Source organism: Eufriesea mexicana, unplaced genomic scaffold, assembly GCF_001483705.2.
Source record: "Eufriesea mexicana isolate 0111107269 unplaced genomic scaffold, ASM148370v2 scaffold605, whole genome shotgun sequence".
Taxonomy (NCBI): domain Eukaryota; kingdom Metazoa; phylum Arthropoda; class Insecta; order Hymenoptera; family Apidae; genus Eufriesea; species Eufriesea mexicana.
The window spans coordinates 349,576-368,714 of NW_016908762.1; the positions used below are offsets into that span (position 1 = coordinate 349,576).

At 46.6% G+C, this 19,139-nt stretch overlaps 1 protein-coding gene across 1 annotated transcript in view; it reads left to right on the forward strand.

Moving 5' to 3' along the window:
- The window catches only part of PlexA (plexin A), a 317,233-nt gene that overhangs the window by 201,734 nt on the left and 96,360 nt on the right, over nucleotides 1–19,139 (forward strand). The window contains exon 3 of the mRNA XM_017898009.1: nucleotides 16,667–16,849. Coding sequence (XP_017753498.1) covers nucleotides 16,667–16,849 — 183 coding nt within the window. The remainder of the gene's footprint in view (nucleotides 1–16,666; nucleotides 16,850–19,139) is intronic.

Here is a 19,139-nt window from a genome sequence, read left to right on the forward strand (position 1 = left end):
CCTGGTTCATGTCTTTACGACCAGGGTCTCATGACTCGCGGACACGCGGACCACCTCGATGTCTAATTCAGCTACGGAAAAACAGTTCAGTTCGCTTTTCCACTGTATAGATCCTTTTCCAAAAGCGAGTCCACGCGTTTTCCGCACCAGGCCCCCCTCGCGCAATAAAGCTCTACCCGCTAAAAACGTTGTTTCAATTCATCCAATCCCTCCACCGTCATACTTTAACAGATCTGCAACCCGATTCAACCCCCGAGACTCCCTAATTTTTCCCCGTTCCGATCCTCCCTCCGCTATTGTCGTTTTCCAATTCAATTACAAATTCCTCCCCGAGTGCAGCGTTCCTCGAGCGTCACGACGAGTACCACGCGACTCCCCGTTCGTTTCTGCCAAATTTGGAAACGGTCCGCAGCAAAGTGGCCGGAACAAAGAGCGAACGGTTGGCAATCTCGCGGGATGGAAATCCGCTGGAATCGGCGGTGGTTCGCGAGGTACAGCTCATTGTCTGTAAATGCCCGGAGTCATTTATCGGTATCGGGGACAGGGAAGAGAGAAAAGCGCGCGCGGAGGCGCGTGTCGTGGAATTTTCAACACCCGGACTGAATCACCGTGACGATGGAATACAAATGCCATCGGCGATGGCTCGCGATCGTAATGACGATCGCGTCGTCGCGACACACGAGATCGCGCGATACCGCGTTATACAGAGTGTTATGGTAATTTAGCACCGCGTTCCAACCGTGTATTCCCGCCGGATTATCGCGTTCCTTGTCCCGACCGATGTCTCCGCCGGCTACCGACCGCGACTTATTGCCATCTCGCCGCGATCGCTCCGCGCAATTTGTTGTTGCAAACGTTTCGTTTCAGCCGTCTATATTAATATTTAACAAGCTCGAATCGCCGGCCGTTCACGGGGATCGAGGTTAACCGTTTTGCTAGACGGACGCGCGCGCGGCTCGGCGCGGAGTGGAGCGGAGTGAAGCGGAGCGGAGGCGTTCACGTTTATGGCCGATCGAACGGAAACGATGGCGCGCGCGGCACCGGGAAAAGAGAATCGCTCGCTGCCGGTGAAGTAATCCGGAAACGATGGCAGCAAGTTGTCCGCGTTGATAAGCTTGGAAAATGGGAATTGTTATGGAAACACGCGTGAGTGGCTTTCGTGACGGTGCACGATCGTCTGCGAGCGTGTATCGGTATCCGTGATCGCTACAGTTACCGATACGGGCTCGTTCCATTTTTATTTTCTCCGTGAAACATAATCTCCGAGCAAATGGAAAAATACGGGAAAAAGAGGGAACACGAGAGTTTCGTTCTATCCGGATCCCGGGAGGTCGATTTTAATAAACGCGCCGCTATCGAATGTCGTTTGCTCGAAATTTTATTGGAAAATCTGATAAGTCATCCGGGATCGAGAGTCGGGAAGTAAGAGGCCCGACGTTAAAGGGACAAGTGCTCGGCTGGAATGGGATCGGATTGGATTTTAAAATAGACACCAGCCCCGTTTCTTTTTTCCAAAGTCGATCGACCCCGCCGGTTTCCCGGCGTTGCGAACAATTTTCTGCCTTTCCAGAAGCTGCGCTGTTCCCCGACGCGAACATTATGCGAAACTGCGGCAACTTCAGCAGCGCGCCCGGTTAAAGTTTGATGCAAGCATTCACCGGACTAACCGCGAACCGTTCGCTATTCACGCTGCTCATAGTTTAGCCAAACTCTGTCACTCGATCGAGTGGGACGTTAATAACTGGTCGCTCGTGTTCTGCCGGCGAAATCGCTATTAGCGTCTGAGCGATCGTCTCCGGGCGTTAATTTCGCCGGATCCTTGCGCGACAGACAATTATAACAGCTCCTCTGCTCGAATCATCCTCTAACAATACGGCAACTAATAAATCCCCTTTGTTCCTTCTTCGACATTGTTTCGAGACATAAAAGATCATCGCGGAACACCTCGGAGGCTTCTTAAACGCTCTCCGAAGGCTTCTCGCCATTAAAATTGACAGCTCTATAGTCGCTGTTTTCTTTTCTTCCTGGTTCACTTTAAAGTTAGGTAGGTTATAATGCTAGATTATAGCAGGCCCATTTTTAACGCGGTTAGTTTCCGTATTATTAAACTCGCGTTTTAAGTTTTACGCGCTCGTCCGTTCGATGGATCTAATGGCGGTAGTAAATCCATCGTTCTACGGTTGGAAAGAGAAATATTATTTGTATTAACGAGACCTCGGCTTTCTATCATCGAGGTGATTTCCAACGGCATTCTCGCTTATTATAAAGTCCGCGTTGCACTGGCGTTGCGTCAGTGATGATCTAAACTCGTGAAAGATCATCGCTCGAAATTCTCCGCCATTCATCTTCCCGTGCGTCCATTTACTCGCAACGTGCTTCACGACCGAATTAGAAACCATTTTCCACGCTCGCGATGACCAGGTGCCATTCGGCGCGATTTATTTCGCGGCAGAAAGACACGCGGTGCCATTTTCCGAGACCGTTCGGTGTCTCCCATCTATCTGCATTTTTCCCCGAAATACAAAGCGACGCCCGGATTCCTCTGGCCGGGATCGGACAGATATTAAACCTCTGGCGGCTAGATGTTCGGGTACCGATGGCCCACGGACACCACACTGGGCCGGCGATATTTCTTTCGTCAGCCACGAAATTGGAATCCCCGACTTCGCAACAGACACCGGCGGAGAGTTGGTAAATATGGTTTACGAGCCTGGCCACCGTTCCCTATTAACGCTTTCAAAACTGAATTATGAAACATGCGTAAAGTGGCGACGGTAATTGGAAATATATTGCGGTAAACGTTAGAACGAGCACGCAGACGCAACACCGGCGGCAATTATTTATCGCCTTGTAAAATTGCACGCTAGGCGCCATTTCGTTGCAACGCCTTATCGCCATTTTCTCCTGCCTTGCCGGAGCCAGGCGTGTATCGCCGAGCAGAGGATCTCGAAGAACGGAGCCTGTATTCGTATTCCTTGATCCGTGCTCGTTTAAACAGTCGAACCGTTCCCTTGATAAAATTTCCTCGATGGAGATCTGCGAACGACGCGATCCCGAGGATCTCAACTTCCATTAACGGAGAACCGGAAATTCTCGATCTCGATAGCGAGAGTCTCTACCCTTTGAATATTAATACGACAAAGGGATATAATTCGAGCTACGGAATCGATATCCGAGTGAAGGAGTCGCGTGGAGAAATAGAAAATTTCGATACTATTGTAGCGACTAGATCGACTCCAACTTCAAGGATTTTTTCGCAATATAACTTGCAGACCTTCTAATAGTATCCACGTCTAAGGTAGGGTCTGCTTGGTAGCCTTACTTGTGATGAGTCCACTAGTAGGCCCAGAACGAAACGCATCCCTTCCTTTTCCTTTCGTCTCGTCTAATATCACCGCTACGTCGAAGATATCTGCGACTAGTCCACGTGAACAATGGCGTAGGACCCCTGACAGTATTAAAAGCCTTACACGATGTAACGAAACTACTATTCCACGTTTCCAGTTGTTAAAAGGGACGAAGAAAATGTACTAACGGTTAGTCTAAAGTCAAACACTCGTTGCAAGAAAGTAGCACGACCACATGGAGTCTACCTGTGCCTAAACTTTAACAATAACCATGGGGGAGGCCACCCTACGCTATTTTCCACCGATTAACACGTTGACTGCCACGCAAATTTAGCGCGTCTTGCCCTGGGTGCCACGGTTTTATTTTAAAGAAAACATGAAGTGTTACAAAATATAGTGATCTAATCGTCCAAGTTATAATTTTAATAGTTCTAATAATAAAAATTGATAATTAATATGTTCTCTACGCTCTAATAATTCCTAACTCAAATGGCCATTTGCAGCCAATCAAACTTGCAACACACACTACGAGATATCTCGTAATTGGCAGTCAATGGGTTAACTGTATTTCCATAAAGCCCATTTCCTTTCCACCTCTCCACCTCTTCGCAATTCGAGGAGACGAAGACGGACGTTCGAATATTCTTCGACAGAGAGCCGTCTGCTTCTTATTTCCGCCTCTGCATCGGCAGAGGTACAAAAGAGTGGAACCGGTCCGACAAGCGGAGACGCGCATATTCGTGGAAGCAGAAACCGAGCGGAAGCGGAGATTCTCGCGACTCGACCCGCTTTGTCCGCCGCGAAACCGTACGCGCTCACGCGAACGCGGCCGATGGCTCGATCAATGCCGGAAAATGAGACGTTCGACGACTATGCACGCGCTTGCGACGGTGTACGGTCGTCGAAAATGGCCGCGTCCGTTTTCCGCAAAAAGTTCCTACACCGAACGATTATGCATCCGGGATTACGTAATCCGTGGAATGGCGAATATTCCGGGTGAAACTCGAAGAACGAAATTCATTCTGCCACGCTTTCACAGGCATAATTGCATAAACCGAAGAATTTTTGTAACTCGATTTTCATACGGAAAACGAGAACGAAAACGGGACCGATGAGCATGATCGATAAACGATATAGAGACGTAACAATCGAAAGGACCTTTCATCGATCGAGCGAGATTCGTGATTCTTATTGTGAGGTGACGAGCCGCGAAGGACTCTATCTGGAGAATAATAAACAGCGATATCGGTTTGGACTTAGGTGTTTAGGATGATACCTGGAGTGCGTGGATGTCATGCGAACGGATGACATATTTATGACTGGTCGAATGATCGAGAGAGAAAGCTTGTGTATGGAAAGAGAGAGTTTTGACTTTAAGGGTGCAAGGACATGGGTGCGACAAAACTTGTGTAGTCGAGACAGAGAGGATAGAGGATCGTGTGTTTGAGAGTTAGAATCGAGAGGGACTTAGTGTAATATGTTAATTAAATAAACCAGTTTTATTATTAACCCCTTGCACTCGACGATTTTTTGGCTAGAGAAGAGTAGAAATTCAAAGATACTCTACTAAAAAACTGACGATACTTTTTCGAGCAGTAAATAAAGAATTTTATAATAACAGAATTGTAGAATTATTTGATTTCTATGCCTCGCACACTGTTACGTTACGTTAAATTTGATATATTAACCCTTTGCACTCGAGAGGCGCCCTTCAGTCACTATTTGATAAAATTTCAAACATCGATATTAATTAATATATCAAATTTAAGATAATGTAACGGTGTGAGAGGTATCGAAATTAAATAATTCTACGCGTTAATTATTATAGAATTTTTATTCACTGCTTCAAAAAATATCGTCAGCTCTATAGTACAAAATCTTTGAACTCCTATCCTCTTTCAGCCAAAAAATCGTCGAATTCAAAGGGTTAATTAACCCATTCGAGACGGCGAATTTTTTCGAACACGGTCCCTAGAAGCGACTGCTCAAAATAACTGATAAATGTTCATTGTTATTATTGCACGCACGGTGTGCAATCGGTCTCGAATGGTTAATATCGATCTTCCAAATTTTATGAAATAGTGATTGAAGCTCACCTCTCGTGTGCAAAGGGTTAAAAGGGAGTATTGTTGTTCATTAGACGCGCAGATCTCGGTCTGCATAGGATTAATCTAGTTAGAAATCCGACAGTATTTTTTCAATTTGCAATCCGCCGATTTTATGCCACGTAGGACCGTATTAATTCGAAAAGTATATTCGCCGGGAATAAATCAGAGGCGAAGGAAATCGGTTTCTCCGGTGTGTTTGCCTATCCCCGAATTCATAATCGTTTCACGTCGCGACGCCGCTTAATTCCCTACAAAAATGTCCGACTTCCGTGGGCTCGTTTAATCCCCAACGAGACTCGATTTTAAAACAACAATTTTATGCGTCTGGCGTTGCTGTTCGGTTTACAGCGACGTCGTGCTACGGGGCCCGTACTCGTAACGTTACGCGTATGTTTCGTTACGCGCGCGCGCGCGTGCGTATGCATATGATTTCGTTTCGTTCTATTTACCCAGGATTCGGGAATTCATCGATAGAAAATAACGTGGAAATGGCGACTATGCGGCAAATACCCAACGGCCGAAACATTTGTTCGCTGTTAAACAAACGTGGAACGAATCGGTATTTTTAAGGGATCGCGTCGAGAGCGTATCAGTTTGCAGTTGTCAGATCGGCGAGCAAATATTTTGGAAATATAAAGCCGATTTCCTCGGCGCTACCGTTCGTGATTTTTCCCCCTTTTCTTCCGGGCAGCACCGACGGCGAACGTTACGTTGTTCCCGTGTTTTCAGCGCGAAACAGAAGAGCTATTAACGCCGGGGCGAGACGAGAAAAAGGAAGCTGAAAGCCTTTTTTGCCAACATACGGGAAGAAAAATCGCGAGCAGACTTTTTTCCTCCACGATGAAAAATCCCGATGCGTCGACACGCGCCAGCGTGTTTCGCTATTCGAACTTTTTCCGCGGGAATTCGGTTCGGCGAAATTGGATTTTGGACATTGTTATTCGCTGCGTTAGGTGTTTTTTGATATATACGTACCAGAGTGCTGCCCCCTGCGAGCGCGCGACAATGTATCGTATTAACCCCTCGGTGTTCCAGCTATTTTTCGAATTATCGGTAGAAAATTATCATCCTTTCGCGCGTGTCCTGTGTATACCTGCTGCGCTCGTGTTCAATCTGGAACAGATAATAGACGAAACGATTTGAAGTGCGAAATTGCATTCGATGACAACGATCTTGTATGTTTTCCGGGTTTAAAGGTAAAATAAATAGGAAGCTTTTTGAAATATTGCACAAGTATAGATAAATAAAAAAGTAACTAACTAGAAAATTTATTGGGGGGCAGAAAATTTTGTGGTAGCGGTTACATAGATTTTTAAGTATATATGTGTTGAGATAAGTGGAACAAGTATGCATGGGATTCCAATATGTAATGAATTTTGGTTATTATGATAAACGAGTATGCATGTAATGATTGAGGTGTGTGTGAATTGTGTATGTCAATGTAATGTATGAGGAAGAAAGAAGAAAGAGAGTGATTTCGGATATGTTAGTTGCAATTGAGTTATAATAGTGAGAAGTCGTGTCATAGAGTAATTGTGAGAAATTAATTATATTTAAACGTTATGTTTGTGTTCTATAATCTTTCTAATTAAATAAAGAATTGTTTTTGTTGTTATTAAATTTCATCCACCAGTAACAAATTTATTAATCACTTTGGTACGATATTTAATAATATCTTACCATAGTGTACACGATACATTGTGCTGTGTGTTAACGACGAATCCGTTTTGCTCTTTTAAAGATCCGTGACGAGGGAATCTTTGAAGCAGTGAAAGCTTGTTTGCATTACAGGCAGCTTCACTTGTAATGTAAATCAGCAGAGCATATGTTTTTCTCACGATACTTCTAAGTGTTCGCAATTTTATTTTGATAAACGAGAGATTAGAAAATTTAATTCAAAATTATTGTTTTATTTCATTCGTATCGTGAAGAAATTATGCTCGGCTGTTCGCGTTCATCTCTGGCTGTCGACTATAGCCCGAAGTGGTTAAGAGCCTCAAAAGAGGAGCGTGTAAAATAATCCCTAGTGTATTTCGTTTTACTATTAACCCTTTGCACTCGAGAGGCGCCTCTCAGTCGCTATTTAATCAGATTCTAAGGATGGATGTTAATTAATATATAATAATTTACAATTACAAATACAACGATATTTGGTATATCGGAGTAAAATAATTTTACGTCTTAATTTGCATACGATTTCTTATTTACCAATTTTAAAAATATCGTCGACTTTATGGCAGAAAGTCTTCGAATTACTATTTCCCTGTAACGAAAAAATGGCATTAAATTCGCAAATCTATCGTTATGGAATCACAATTCGCGCGTAATTCGTATAATTACATGTACACTGTGCACGTGACGCGTAAACACTTTCCTTCGCGTCTGCCGCATTGTTCTCTGCCGCGGTATCGAATTTTTCCACGATCCCCCGGTAGCCGGGCCGATAACGCGGGAGCATTCAACTGCAAAGCTCGCGACAACGACGCATTCGATGAATCCGCGCAGACTATTTATAAACACGAAACGTCTGTGAATCACGAGTGGATGAATAATTTCGCGCGGAAAATGGCGCGATTTCGTTCGTGCAAATCTCGCGCAACCACCATCCCTTCTACGCGCGGTTGCTGGCTCTCTTACATCGCGTCGTTGGGATACGCCGGATATCTGCGTTGATAAAATTTGTCCGCGTGCCGGATATCCGCTTGGAAATATCGACGTGCCGCGTGTATGACAGCGACGAGCCACGGGGGCCGCGGGGAACGGCGGGGCCGCGGCAGCGGAACTCGAGGAACCCGCGGAAGATAGAACGAGCGTGAAAGCCGAGAAGAAGATTGCGGGAAAAGCGCGTATCGATCCGTGCCTGTGACAGACGCTTTCCTCGAAACCGCATCCTCGATTACAAAAGCCCGCGACCATGGGAACAAATCCGCAGCGTTTCCGCGACGAGCAGAAATTCTGTCCGCGCGCTTGGGCGGAGGCGAAGATAGTCGGCGGGAAAATGAAGAGAGAAACGCCGCGATAAATTCGCTGGAATTTCCAACGCTCTCGTTCGACTCGCTGCTACGTACCTCTATCAATTTTTCACCCTTCTTTTCCCTCCATTTTCTTCCCCCGTTCGCCTCGCCCTTCCCCGCTCTTCTTCACCCGGGTTCCCCGGTTTACGCTATTGCTGCAATTCGATTAACGTAATTGCGGCGAATTAAAAGCCGAAAGCTGTTTTAGATTTTCCTACCAACTCGCGTCCACCCTCCACCCCCTTTGATTACGATTCCCAGCATTTTGTAACGAGTTCTCCCCTCGGTTCCCCTGCTTTACACCCGTCTTCCCCCTTACCTCCCCCCCGTCGATTTTGCACGATTTGCACTTGAACGTGCTTTTGACGTAAACGAAATAACGACAGGCCGAAACTGCGCCCGTTCGCAGGGAATTCGTGAAAGCTCGCTGCAACGGAATACGCGCGCAAACGAGGGCTGGGAGAAAATTAATGAACCGAGCCTTCCGATTGTTTCGATACGAATATTACCAAGTATTCTGTTTTCTTTCCCCGTGACGCACGGGGAAAATTTCGCCGGCCGTTTGTACGCGCTCTCGAAACCATTTCGACTAGATTAAAAGAGAAAAAAGGCAGGGAAATTTCGCTTCGAAAAGCGAGCGGCGAGAGCGCGAAAATAATTAGAGCGCGTATGTAATAATCAAGTGGAACGAAATATCTTTGTCGAGGTTTCGTTGTTCGTTTTCTATATTCGCTTCGAAAAGCACGGAGCGCCCCCCGAATCAATGGGAGTCTGTTTTATTTCTTTATTACTAGTACCCCATGACTCGTGGACACTCGGACCACCCTGACACCATTTGGACTAGACCCCAATGAGAGCCTATTAATTATCTAATCTAACCCAAACCAGGAGACAAGGGGCACACCGCCCTGAATTGTTCAAACATCCACCAACACCGAATTAGGAACTTTTACGCACCCCTAACAAATACAGAATCAATAGAGAAACACGCCACAGTAACCAATCGACACACGCCCGAATCCATCAAATAACACTGAAACACGAGATAGAAGATTGTCCAAACCAAACCATCAAGTCAGACACGCTACACTTAATCAAATACGTTCACTCTGAGTATTATAGTAAAATAAAAAGCCTACAGAACTTCAATTGAACTAGCTTACATTTGTAAAAGAACGCGAGCAACGTTTGATTAATTGTTCGTATAGAGAAGTCGGACGAAACCTTCGTAACACGTGCGATACACGTTTCAATCAGCCTCCATTATCTGTATCCATTTATCCGATGAGATCCTGCGAGATAACATTGGTCAACGCGATTGGTTTTTACCCCTTGCTATTTATGCGTTGTCTATATTACATAGCGAAGTAGCTGAGATTGAGCTAATTCCTTTGCTGTTTAATACGTTAAGTGCCACGCTGGTCCCTGGGACCAAAAGGTGCTAACTTTTGATGTTAAATTTTTCGCCATCTTTAGACCTAACGTTTGGGAATTCCTGTTATAACAATTGGTACAGTATTGGTACACTTAACGGCCAAGTCTGGGTCCGAACGGAATGGCAAGCAAAACGGGTTGAGCACTTAACGTGTTAATGCAGTGGATGGATTATGTTTTACTGGGATAATGTCTCACAATCAGAGTTATTGTACGTGCTTCCTTCGCGATAGCTTGGAAGGAAGTGACTTCCACCGTTGGATTTTATTCGAATTGTCAAAAAATTTCAGGTGTCGCTAGAAGCGTCTAGCAACATGGAGCCAGAGATTAGAACTCTCTAAGAATCTTTAATCCTTTCGTTTTGAGCGCCACTTATAGGCGGAATCCACGAGATAACCTGTTGGCACGAGTACCGCGTATAGGCGGCGTCCAAATAATTAATTTGCGTTTCATTATTAATTATATTGAACATTTCACCGTAAAGTTCTGTAAATATCTAAATGGATATATTACCTATAATTAATAAATAATAATATAAATATAAGTACATTACCTAAAATTAATAAATAATAATACAATAATATAAATACAGGTAACCCCCTTACAACACGGTATTCTATAACACGGTTTCGCTCTAACACGATAAGAAAATTGCAAAAACCTTTGTACAACACAGTACTTTTAAATAAACTGACAACGAAGAAATTTATTAAATTAAAGTTGCGTTAAATTAACATAATATTTTTGCTTTTCTTTTGTTTTGTGTTGCGCATACGTTTATATTTTTAATAAAAATTAAGTTGTCTATGTAGAATTAAAAAAAAATTTGTTTTTAATAAGTTTTCGAAACGTAACCCCCCTTTTTGTGCTGGCTCTGGGTCTCATACAACACGTCATTTTCTAGGAACCTATCTACCTTGTTATAGCAGGGTTACCTGTAATTAATTAAAGCTTAGGAAAACGTATATACAGAAATCACACGCACTGTGCATATTTCTGGCTTCCGTTCAGTGACAGTACTTTTACGGACTGAAAGCTAAAGGGTTAACTCTTTTTCGGTAACGATTTTCCAAACTACCCCTGTAATACTCGAAATAGGTACACAATGTTGCATAGATGCTAAAAAACGAACGATTCCGTAAAAATTCTTCGCACCAGCCTGTTCCACCTACCAATTACGGAATTTGCAGCCGCGGAACTGCATCCAGACGAACCGCTTCGAATTTATCGCGACGGGGGTGGGAAAAATAAAACGAGCATAACGCGAGATTGGCGCGTCGAAAGTTATCCGTCTATCGACGCCGCGGGGTTGACGTTCGATAATTAGCCGTGTTGACATTGGTCGTCGACGCGCGTATGCCTACGGTGGCCGGGGTAAAATGTCACAAGGCGGCCATCGAGCAACGTCCTTCGATGCCGGTATTAATTGCGCGTTCTCGGCTCGACGTCCCTTTGACGCTGCGTTCCAGTTACCGTCTGCCTCGATTATTTCACTTTACCCCCTTATTTCTCCCTTTCTCCTCTTTTCTTCCGCCGTTTTCTTCCCTTTTTTCGGCATCGGCGGCGCGACGCGGCGCTCGCGGTGCATAGGGGTAGGAAATGTGCCGGCGCTGGTCGCCGGGGTGGCACACGCTCGATTCATCCGTCTTCGCGCGGCCGCTTTTATTTCGACACAGTTTCACGCGGCACGCGCGAGCCAAGAGACCGGCAAATGAGCGGCGTTCGTTAAATTTTAATGAAGTCCCTGCACGCCGAAGCTGAATTGTTTGCCGGTTACAGGTAAATCGGATTTCGCTGCAGTTCGACGTGGCGCATTGCTGGAAATAATTAGAGGATCCCGGAATCGCGTGTAATTCTTATTTATTTCTTTTTTCCCGCAAGCTGATGGAACAGGGTTACGAAGAGACGCGCAGGATGTCGTCGCCGCGAAATTGCACGAGATCAGCGTTTGGTTTTAAGCAGAGACAGGAAGATGCAAGGAAAGCTTGCGAAACTGCAAACAAACCGGTCTCGTTTACCGTGAATTTCTTCTTTAAATGGCGGAAGGGTGCGAGCTTTCGCGACTAAGTCGAAGGTTAAGGCTTGGAGGATTTCTTTGGGTCACGTGGTTGTGTATTTGCTGTGTAGGGCATTCGGGGTAGTTGTCCCTGGATGAATATTCTCGTTATCGTTCACTCTGCATAACGCTTCCTCGTGTCCGGGAAGCTTGTCGGCGTATATTTCATTGACGCTATCGTGACAAGCTATTTCCACGGTTGCAGTATATTATCAGATTTTTATTACCTCGGGAAAGCTCTTCGAGAATTATATTAGATCGCTGGGAAGTTAATGGCTTTCCGCTCTAGTCGCGAAAAGACGTAGTGTCACGTCAACGCTCGCTAATGCGCTAAAAAACCTATTCAAAAGTTCCTATTGGGAGGGATAATATTTTTGAAACACGAAGTAACGAATGGTCATACCCGGCGTTATTTGGAAGTAATTTAAAGCGACCCGTTTTCCACCGTTAATGATAAAAATGTTCAACCACCCGTCTCCAACTTATTTCCCCTCGAAAGGACGCCTAGTTTTTGGGGCAGCGGAGAAATTTCCGGGTACAAAAGCGTTTCCAGGCACCTTCGCCAGCCAAAAGCTCTCTCGTTTTATTAAAATTGTATTTCTCCCGAGATTAGAAAATTTTTTTCAGCCGCAGGGAGAGAGAGAGGTACACAGGGCGAGGTTGAGAATGACCAAGAACGGCGGAGGGGTTAAACAAACGTGGAAAGCGAGGTTTGCTCGATATTGATCGATAGTTTCAATAGGATAAGATTGTTGTAACGGGATTAAATTGATTTTTGATGGAGTTATATTTGATTAACGCTCATATTCGGTGTATTTCGTATAAACCGGGATCCTCTAATTATTTTGATTAATGTACTTAGCAAATCAACTCCTCCCTGCCGGTGGGTTTAATCGCAGCACGAAATACAAATTCATTACGTTAATGAATATTAAGCTAACAGAAAATATAAAGCTACATGTTGCATCGATTGTCGCGAAATAATGTATTCCATTCCCATGCTACGTGCACGCCAAGTTTAATATTCGACGTTAATATCGATATCTCGCTATATTTCCTATTAATACGCTATTTACATAGCATTTACATTCTTCAGAGTTCCCGTAAAATATGTACATTTTAATCACCGCCGACTAGTTTCTAAATCCTCGGCAAGAATTTATTCTCCGCGAGACACCGACAGCAATTTCGAGAGCAGTTTCGTGAACAGTTTTCGAAAATAATTACCGACGCGATGCCGGATCGATACACGATCGATGATAATCGCGAAATTTCCACTTTTACCGTCAGCGTGGATCATTAACGAGCAGCAAACGGGCCGCAAACGCTGCGGCGAGCGCCAAGCAAAGGCGGTTCCCATGGACCGGAGCGTCCTAACATCGATAACTCCGGTAACCATCGCGGATACCCTGCTCCCATGGATCATCGTATTTAATGAAAAGCCGCGGACAAACGCGCGAGCGAGCCGGCGAGTGCTCGTAATCAAACGGTTCCCGTTGAAACAGGAAACGCGTAAATTAATCACCGTACCGCGAGCCTACGCGGCTGCATATCCGCGCGCTGGCACACCGTTTTCGTTGGCAAAAAAAAGTGCGAGAGAGAGAGAGAGAGAAAGGAAAAATAGGAGAGAGAAAACGGGAAAATGGGAAAAACCGTGGGAAAGAGAAGCACGGTGGAGGAGGAGGAAGAGGAGGTAGGGGTAGAAATAAAAGGGTTATTGCCGACCGTTCGCGTATAGCGACTGGTTTTTCCAGCGGTTCGCCGGAGAAGCGCGAGCTAGCTAACGCGTCGTTACTCCAATTTTCCGAGCCAAGGCTGGAGGAGTAGCGGAGACGCGAGGAAAAAGACAAAGAACTCGTAGTAACGAGCCACCATTTTGTCTTGATGGCCGCATTAGGCGCGTTTTCAATAGAGCAACCGGGGGCCCTCGTTGTTTTGCCATAACCATTGTGCCCGCCTCGGCTATCTCTGTCTAACGTCGGAAGAAGGAAGTCAGACGGCGGTGGCTGGATGGAAGACGGAGCAAGAAAGATGAAGCCCCGTGTTCCGAAGCGAAAGTGTACTGCAACGCCCCTTTCCGTAACGTCGGCGGCGTATTAGCACCAGGAATGCAAATAATTGTTCGGTGCAGTGTATACAGGGTGGCGAAAGCAACCCTGGAATGTAAATAGAGCCGACTTGCGAGTGGCCCCACCGAAAGCACCACCACCGGGGCTTTCCGCCTCTGCTCCTCGATGTATTGACCTCTCTCTCGCTGCACGCACGCATATACGATGGCTTCCAACGTTTCCGGGCCCGTGTGCCAGCGTGTGCGTGTGCTCAGCCAGGTACGGGAATGGCTGCCATCCCCCGGGTCGGTTTGCTCGGCATTATCAACCGAATCTCGCCAACGGTTTGGCTTTCATTAAGCCCTTCCCAATTCGCCGCGATACGACAGCTTTTTACGCCACGTTCTGCGTTCCAAGATTCGGATTTTTCGCCAAACTCTTATGGGAAAATGTGTTATCAAACGCGCATTACCAAAGTCGGCGAGGAATCTTGGAGAAGATGGGTGCAATTGTGATTCTTGGATTCCAAGGTGTCGCGAAGCACGGGGAAACTAAGTCGCGACCCTTTCCGCCATTTTTCTTCCCCCTGGCGGTAAAAAGGAACAGCCGGAAGATCGCAACTCCGAAATTAATCGTAGCTTCAGCGCAATTAAATCGCAACGTCCGCGGTAATTTTCGGCAAGAAAGCAAAGCCGCGTGCTCGAACGGATGGCAAAAAGCCGGGGTGCATTCAGCCAGGCCCGTCACCGGGAATATCCGCGAAACTGCGGCGATTTCCTCCCTACCGCGGAAGCTCGAAAACGCGGAAGGAACCGGAAGCCCGCGGGTGGCCGACTTCTTGCCTTCGGAAACGAGTTTGCTCGCGAGGACAGCGACGTTCGGCACGGGAGCAATAAAGCATCGCATCTGGTCGCGCGACGCGATTAATCGCCGCTCCGGCGCAAGAATTAATCGCTGACGCCGCGATAATTTATCGCCGCACTCGCCTCGCCGCGATATTTCACCCGCGGAAATACTTTTCGCGGTCCTGCTCGCGCGATAACCCGCGATAACTCGCTTTTCCTTTCGCGAAAATCCCGCCGAGGAGTTCGCGCGTAGCTCGGGGTTCGCATGACCGTCACCGTGACCTTATCATCCCGCGAATTCACCTTGCCTTGTCAGGGCCCCCTCGATCCGGAGATAGCGGGGTGCAACGAGGTATGACGGGAAGGAGGTATTTAGGCGCGCGATGTCTCTATTCTCGAGGAACGCGGAACCTTTTCCGTCATTAGTCCACGGCTTTCTTCGAGTTTCTGAGCAGATGGCGAGGGGGTGTGATGGGTCAGGGTGATCGGGATTCGCGAGTGTCGGTGAGTTAATGTTTTTCGTCGCGGGAAGTTCGTACCCTCGACGAGGGCTTGTAGTTCTGTTGGATGTTGGAAATGTAGAACTGGGCGATAGGAGCGATGTATATTTATGGCTCGGGATTATCAACTGTTTGGAATTTAGTTTCGGGTTCGCGGTAGATTAGCATTAGGAATTTAGGTAGCGTAATGGGCTTACCCGGTACTTACGGCTTTTGGTTTGGAATAATAGCGGAAACGTTAAATATTTAGCGCGCAAGATTATCGGACTCTCTGCCTTCGATTCGAATTGTTCGCCGCGCGCGGTGACGTTCGAGTGTGCCGGGTCATGGAATAAAGGCTCGAGCCAATTTGAAGTTTCGAGGAGGAGCTATAAATCTGCGAGATCCTTAAGCTATAAGATTAACGTCGCGGGCCAAAGTTCCGGATAGGAGCGTGACTTCTTTGCCAGTTTCGCGATTTTGAATTCGCGTATTCATTTACCTTGATACTTTTTGATTTAGATATTCATGAGTGGGGGGAACTTGCGGTCTTAATTAAAACTTGGCAAACTCCGAGTTCCTAGCCGGCCTTTAATAGCCGTTGACATGTCAGGAGCTCGGAAGAGTGGCGATGTTTAAACAGAAGTTTGAAAATCGATAATCGACGTTGCTCGCGGCTTATTTTTATCGTCTTTCGCTGACAATTTTAGTACAGCAAGGGAGATGATATTTCTAACTGCGCGAGTTTGTCGACCCGCATGAATATTCCGGAATTTTAAATATTCACGAGCAGCGTTACGTTTTACGCGCCGCGGTATGATATAATTCAAATTTAAAATAAGAAACGTGCGCTAGGACGAACATCGTTATTCGCGTTGTTTGCCGTGTAAACAGTGCGCATTACAGCTAATAACCAGGCCGGTTACAACGTTCAGCTGCGTATAATAATAACCCGTAAATTGTTATTAATATACCTCTACCGCGCTGGAAAGATTTATATCCAGGGGCGCTGATTAACGTAATATTATAACGTTTTATCCCGCTAAATAGCGCGTCGTAAAGTTTCCAGCGGCACAGTAACTAATTACCATTATCCCGTAACAATAAGAGCCGCGGGAACAATTGGTATTTACAGGTACGCGATGGATCATCGTGTCCTGTGAATTTTCGAACTGTTCCGAAATTTCCGCCATTTCGGATTTTCAAATATTCGCCAGTCGCGGAAACTAAAAGTTTCGGAATGGAACAGTTTGAAAGCGGTCAAATACGCAAATTTCCGGCGTGGATCTATTAAATTCCGAACTAATCACGATTCCGTTTTCTCTTTGATTGCAGAAACTGCAAACGATCGGCGAGGATTTCTGCGGTCTGGATGTGAACACGCCTCTGGGAGGCGAGGACCCGATGGAGGGCACCCCGGTGCTTACTTTCGATAAACATCTGACGGCGGTAGCTGCTACCTCGACCGGCGACTACACGGTCGTCTTCGTGGGCACGAGCAAGGGTCACCTGAAGAAGGTCAGTGCACGATACTCTTTATCTCGCCGATCGAAGAAGAGCAAGAGGCGCTCGAACGGTACCGAGCTGTTTCATTAGGCCAACCTTGTACGTTCGTTATCTGCTCGTTGCATATTTTCCACGATCCAATTCTGCCATAATGACCCTCGACCGCTGGTATTTTTCACGCTCTTTCACCTCTCGTCCTGGACTATGCGTCGATCCTTCATCCTAATTCTTTACGCGGTACTCTAATCCCCTTTTAATACGCCAACGCGAATTATAGTTATTATACCCAACGTATCGTCATTCCCATACCGAAAACCCAGATGTTACCTACACCTGTACATCCCGGTGAAAAATTTCCAAATAAGTGGCATTTGTCCCGGAGCGAGTCGTGGTGGTGGTAACCGAAATGGGAGCAGCGAGGTAATAAAAGCACGGCGGCTGAAACTCATTCGCGCTACTGGGTCCTCTTGCTCCCTTTCGACGCAATAATTAATCCGGAATCGGCCTCGCGGCCGCGTCGCCAGCGAAAGTAATCACAATAGATATTAACGCGAACGAGAGAATCGGGACTACGGTGAAATCCGCTTTCTACCCGCGTTCCATTAGCCTCGGCTCGAGGTGTAGCCATTACGGAATATCGTTGCTCGCGAAGCGTTAACGCTCAACGAAGCTAATGGAGTCCCGTGGACCGTCTCGCGGCTCGAGCGGGGCCCGGCGCGGAAAAGCAACGCTCGCCGAACTCGCGCGATCCTCGAATTAATCGCGGTCGCGCTCGGCTCCGAGGTCTCGTGATTCAGACGCGTGTAACGCGAGCCCTGTAATTGGCTGCGCGACGTTCCGGCGAGAGAGGGGAAAAAATACGTCGCGAGCGGGGAATTACGCGCGCGAGAGTTTAGACGCGATCGTTTTGGAAAAATGATCGGCGCTGGATCGTTATCGCGGTGGATGCGGTTCCAGGAACGCGATATCTCGCGTTGGCCCCCTCGAATCTGTCGTGATTAATCACGATTATCCCGGCTAAATCCTCTCCGATTTCTTCCGGTTTCCAACTCGAACACGGTGCTTTATTTTCGCAATTGCGTTACACGATCTCGGGGAAAAGATCGGCGAGCGGAATATCGGCACAGGGGAGCTTTTCCTTCGCGGGAAAAATTTCAGAAACAGCTCCTCCTCGTCCTCTTTGCGATCTCGGTTTGTATCTCTATCTCGACGAGGATCGTTGGTCGCGTGGAGATAACAGTGCGAAGTTAGATGCCGATTTTTGCATCGCGACTCGATCGAACGGACACGGTCAAGGAAAGGACTTAATCGTTTCAATGGAGGACAAACAAGAGGCTTTTCGCAATTGCGTTACACGATCTCAGGGAAAAGATCGGCGAGCGAAATATCGGCAGAGGGAAGCTTTTTCTCCGCGGGAAAAATTTCAGGAACGTTTCATCCGCGTCCTCTTTGCGATCTAGACGAGAATTGTTCGTCGCGTCAGGACAACTATGTGAAGGTAGATGCCGATTTTTGTATCGCGACGCGATTAAACCGTCACGATCGAGGAAGGAATTTAATTGTTTCAACGAATGACAACAAGAGGCTTTTCGCATTTGCGTTACACAATCTCAGGGAAAAGATCGGCGAGCGAAATATCGGCAGAGGGAAGCTCTTCCTCCGCGGGAAAAATTGTAGAAACAGATCCTCCACGTCCTCCTCTTTGCGATCTCGATCTCGATCTGGATCTGAATCTCGACTAGGGTCGTTCGTCGCGTTGGGATAAATGTGCGAAGGTAGATAGAGGCTTTTCGCAATTGCGTTACACGATCTCGGAAGAAAAGATCGGCAGAGGGAAGCTTTTCCTCCGCGAGAAAAACTCCAGAAACAGCTCTTTTGCGTCCTCTTTGCGATCTCGATCCCGATCTGGATCTGGATCTCGACTAGGATCGTTCGTCGCGTTGGGATAACTGTGCGAAGGTAGATGCCGATTTTTGCATCGCGACTCGATCAAACGGACACGGTGAAGGAAAGGACTTAATCGTTTCAATGGGGGACAAACAAGAGGCTTTTCGCAATTGCGTTACACGATCTTGGAAGAAAAGATCGGCAGAGGGAAGCTTTTCCTCCGCGAGAAAAACTCCAGAAACAGCTCCTCTGCGTCCTCTTTGCGATCTCGGTTTAAATCTCGATCTCGACGAGGATCGTTCGTTGCGTCGGGATAACTGTGCGAAGGTAGATGCCGATTTTTGCATCGCGACTCGATCAAACGGACACGGTCAAGGAAAGGACTTAATCGTTTCAATGGGGGACAAACAAGAGG